Source organism: Acanthamoeba castellanii, assembly GCF_000313135.1.
Source record: "Acanthamoeba castellanii str. Neff unplaced genomic scaffold scf7180000084756, whole genome shotgun sequence".
NCBI lineage: Eukaryota > Discosea > Longamoebia > Acanthamoebidae > Acanthamoeba > Acanthamoeba castellanii.
This window is the reverse complement of record NW_004457498.1, coordinates 90,001-94,611: the sequence shown is the minus strand read 5'-3', so window position 1 is coordinate 94,611 and position 4,611 is coordinate 90,001. Positions and strand designations below refer to the sequence as shown.

Here is a 4,611-nt window from a genome sequence, read left to right as displayed (position 1 = left end):
AACACGACCGTGTTAAAATCAAAGTTTAATCCTTATGTTATGGTGTTTGAAAATTAAGGAGCGGACGGAGAGAGATATACATTAATATGGATATACATTGATATTTATATATAAGATTTATATATACCTATTAGTATCAAGCTTATTATTTATCTAATAAATGAACGCAACGCATATCTGAGAACCACTGACATCTATCATCAGGTGCTAATGCAACGCTGAAATTGATGAATGCCCTAACCGTGTCGGACTTATGATGTTCCTGCTCTGTGCAGAAGAAGCGCGTGGCCGTGATCGAAGCCGTGGGCAGTCCGGCCTCACCACAACAGCGCCCCCCGAAGAGCGAGCCTCAAGATATGGCGCCCCGCCGAGGCAAGGGCTCTCCCGACAGCGCCAAACCACAACAGACGCCCGAGAAGGAGCCTCAACCGAAGCCGGAGGAATCACCATCAAAGGACAAGGGCATCGACACAGAGTTCGTGGCCAAGATTGAAGTAAGAACCTGCCCTCCGCGCGCTGGTGTGTGTGTGTGTGTGTGTCATTTGTGTGGGTCCCTGAAACTTACTCGGCAGTTCTAGGAATTGCATAAACAGGGAGGCACCATGTGGTTGCTTGCGCTCAACGAGATGCAACGCAAAGAATATGAGGCAGAACAGCGTGCCAAGGAGCGAGAACAGCGAGAAGTGCAGATTCAGCAGGGTACCTTCACTCTCTGTTATGTATGACGGTAATGGGACATAGTCTCACGCGGCCTTCATTCACCGCCAGCCCGCAAGTCATCTGTTTCTACACCGCCGGCCACACAGAAAAATGATGTAAGTTGTGCGTGTGCATGGTAAGTAAGTGGCTTGGAACACTTATCACTGGCCACCGCACTGCAGGCTTCGCTCAAGATTTTGGAAGAGATCAAGAGCGGGAAGATCCTGCAGCTGTCGAGCAGCCCAGAGATAGCCTCTTCTCCCAAGGCCGTCGCCAGTTCACCCGACGACGACGAAACCGCCGCGACGGAGCCCGCGCACGAGTTGAGTCAGTCGAAGGAAAGAGAGAATGCGGCGGAAAAGGTCCTCTCTCGAGCCCCATTCGAACCCACTTCCGATCACTGTACTGTGAGAGTACTCATTTTCTTGCCGCAGAGTTCAACGCCAGCGAACAGCCGGATCAACCTCGACGCGAACGAGGACATAACGTAAGTGCGACATACACTCAGAACCAGCATGTCAGCATTTGTTGTTCGGTTTTGAGTGAAACGCATTTATACTCTGCAGGACGGACGAGTTCACGGTTGAGGTTGGAGGCCAGTTGCGAATTCTGCTCGTCTCCAAGCGCTACGTCGTCGAGGCCGACGTCACCACGGGAAGGTACTTACGTTGATTCACTGGCTGGCTGCTCGTTTGTGCCTTTTGCCAACACTTATTGAATGGTGTGTGTTGGTCCAGGGACGTGGTGTCTCACCAAGCCAAATACATCACCTCAGTCAAGAGTGTCTCAAGTAAGTACATTTCTGAATCTGTTCCCGCCACAGTTGCACACTTACTCGTGTTGACTCTCTCTCTCTCTCTCTCAGTGGGTGGCCGTCCGGCGGTTCACGTCGAATACTCTCCACCTCGCGCCGGCACCGAAACAAGAACCGAAGTCAAGGACACCGCCACCTACATCCTTGACGACGAAGAGGAACGGTAAGCTCAGATTTCGCACCACCACCACCACCACCACCACCACCACCACCACCACCACCACCACCACCACCACCACACACGCGCGCCCTTGGTCATAAACTAATCTCATTTTTGATTCCTGAATACCAGAGAACAGCTGTTGACGCTGTTGCAAGCGTTCCTGGCTCAGAACAGCCAGGCGCGAGTGCAGTGTATGCGATGCCTCAAGATCTACGATCGCCTTGCGGGCATGCAGGCTTGTCGGTCGTGCGGCAGCACGTACGTGGTTCACTACGAGGAGGAGAAGAAGAAGTCGAAGACGCCGCCGGCTTCCACCTCGCCGCAGCCGTCCACCAGCGCACCCGCCGATGCCCTCAAGGTTACGATAATGAGCGGAGACACAGAGACAAGCAGGCGCGGAGAAGTCGTGATGAAGGCCTCCACCAGAGAAGACTTTTCAAGCGACACCATGGACGTCAACCTGCAGCTCCACCTTCGGCTCACCTTCTTCAGGGTACGCTTGGTTTTCCTTCTCTTTCTTTTTCTTTTTCTTGTTTCTTCCCTTCCCTTTTTTTTGCTGCTGGCGCCCAACGAGACAGGCTGACGGCTTTCGTTGTGCAGGGAGGCGCGGCCGAGCAGCTGGTTTACTTCTTCACGTCGGTGTATCTGCCCTACGGCGCCAAGACCAGCGAAGAGGCGTACGTGCTTATCCCACTTGTCACACAGTGTGTGACTGTTCGGTTCCAGCCTGACCTTATTACCACTGTACAACAGGATCGGTCACCTTCTCATCACGACGCAAAACATGTACATCCTGCAACGTAAGCGACGACCGACCGAAACGGATCCAGGTACGACGCTCGTCTTCTAGCACATGCATTGATCGTTGGTCGATGCTGATTTGCTTCTTCGCAGGCTTTGCTCTGGTGGCCGAGTACCGACTCTCGCAAATCCGACGCGTGGTCATCGGACTCTTCTACCAACACTTCCGGGTGGAGATCGACGAGAAGCAGGCGTTCGTGTTCTTGTCCAAGGAACACGCACGAACACACGCCTTCATCGACCTCCTCTTGCAAACTAGTACGTTTTGTGTGGTGCGTGTGCGTGTGCGGTGGTGCGTGTTTGCGTGTACGGCTTCGTCTTACCTTGCTTCCTTTGTAGTCCTGGATTCGGACGGTGTCGGCGGTGAACCGATTGAGGCGGTGCACTACAATTCCGAGACGCTGGGAAACATGCAGACGCAGCTCTTCTACCGTTTCCCCTCCAAGGCGCTGCAGGTCTACGTCCTCCTGTACCAGAAGATGCCCGCGGCTCGCCCCAAGAGCATGCTCCTTGGCTCCACCCTCAGCGCCGCCCGCGATATGGGAGGACTCGTCACGCGGGCAATGATCATCACCAGCACACACATCATCCTCGCCACGGAGGACTACAGCAGGTATGCCACGAAAATATGAAAACTTGTCGTGTGCGTGTCGTGTGCGTGTCGTGTTCTGTTTGAAGGAGGAATGCAAACTCATTCTTCTCATTCCTTTCTTGAAGATGGCCGGCGCTGCACTATCCCTCCGTCAAGCCGCCGTCCTCGCCTCAGTTCGAGATCTCCTCGGCGCACGAGATATCCGAGCTGGTCTCGCTAGAGCTCGATGCACAAGACACCACCGAATTCAAGGTCGTCTTTGAGAAGGAGAGCACCGGCGCAAAGACCACCATCCAGCTCAAGACAGGTACAACGCAACTCAGCTTTCACACGTTTCACGGTGAAATGCTGTGCTCACGAGCCATTGGGTGACAGAGCACGCGGAGGAGCGATCCAAGCTCACCAACTCGCTGGCCAAGTTGTGGGAGGCGATGTTCAAGCTACCCCTCAGCCTCAAGTACTACAACATCCCCAACTAAGCGCCAAGGTGTGGTGTGGGTGGAGGCAAGGAGAGATGGTCATGTTACCTTGCAACGCTCTTGCTAGGAAAGGAAAAAGAATGCGGAAATGCAAGTGAGTAGAGAAATCGAAAAAGAAATTCAATCTCGGACAGCGAAGCCGAAACAGATCAGCTGTTATCAACAGTTCCCCTCCTGAACAAAGCACAGCGTCCGTGTACCGCACCAGTTTGGGATGAATCGTGGTGCGTAGCAGCCGGCAATTGGCTTGCGATGATGCTGAGCTGATCTTTTTTTTTCCGACCATTTTACGAAACACGTAATCAGGCCGTGGCGGTAGAGGTGGCGGTGGTCCTCGAGGAAGCGGTTCCTCTGGCGGCAGGGGAGGTGCCCAACGCGGAGGTAGCGCATCCCGCGGTCAAAGCACCGGCACCCTTGCCCACGGCCGGCCAAATCCCCAGCCAGCCTCTCGATCCACCGGTGCGCCCCCTTATTCTTATTCTTATTTTTATTATGATTGTTAGTATTTATTTATAAATTATTTATTTAAATTTATTGTCTAAATCTACTTTTTTGCAGCGGGAGCGCCGTTGGGCATGAGCCAACGAAAGGCGACACGCGACGCACGTAAACGGAGGGAGAAGGCCGAGCGGAGGGCGAGAAGGGGCGGCGCGGGCGAGGACACCAGGCAGCAGCCGAGGAGCGGTAATGATGAGGACGACGACACGCCGAGCGAAGACGAAGACGACTACTTCGAGGAGGACGAGGAGGACGTGATGATGCAGCACGTCCTCGCCGCGTCGCTCCTTGAACAAGGCGGCAGCCTGCCCTCATCGCTGCCCACCTCTTCCCAAGGTCAGGCCACACACACACCCACACCACACACACCACACACACACACCATCATTCCACGGCTTGTTGAATGGGCTTTTTCTTTCACGATGTAGATTCGATGGCGATTGAAGGCGAGGCAGCTGATGACAACAACGAGTCCAAAGAGATGGACGAAGACGAGCTGCTGCAGCAGGCCCTACTCATGTCTCTCCAACAGCCAGGACGCCGCCGCCCCCGGTGCCGCGCCTGA

At 54.2% G+C, this 4,611-nt stretch overlaps 2 protein-coding genes across 2 annotated transcripts; both read left to right on the top strand.

Annotated features, from left to right (window-relative positions):
* Positions 1 to 356: 356 nt before the first annotated feature.
* Positions 357 to 3,548, top strand: ACA1_394150 (uncharacterized protein; the record flags this gene model as incomplete). Its single annotated transcript, XM_004340674.1, has 14 exons — positions 357 to 494; positions 594 to 719; positions 882 to 1,061; positions 1,134 to 1,186; positions 1,266 to 1,358; positions 1,437 to 1,489; positions 1,565 to 1,676; positions 1,806 to 2,169; positions 2,277 to 2,353; positions 2,430 to 2,506; positions 2,571 to 2,735; positions 2,817 to 3,090; positions 3,195 to 3,376; positions 3,445 to 3,548. 14 exons carry the CDS (start codon positions 357 to 359, stop codon positions 3,546 to 3,548), a joined length of 1,998 nt encoding a protein of 665 aa, XP_004340722.1.
* Positions 3,549 to 3,850: 302 nt separating this feature from the next.
* On the top strand, positions 3,851 to 4,611 carry ACA1_394140 (ubiquitin interaction motif domain containing protein; the record flags this gene model as incomplete). The annotated part of the gene is made up of 3 exons (XM_004340673.1): positions 3,851 to 4,007; positions 4,107 to 4,382; positions 4,475 to 4,611. Coding segments are annotated over 3 exons (570 nt in total), but the record flags the coding sequence as incomplete, so codon positions are not given.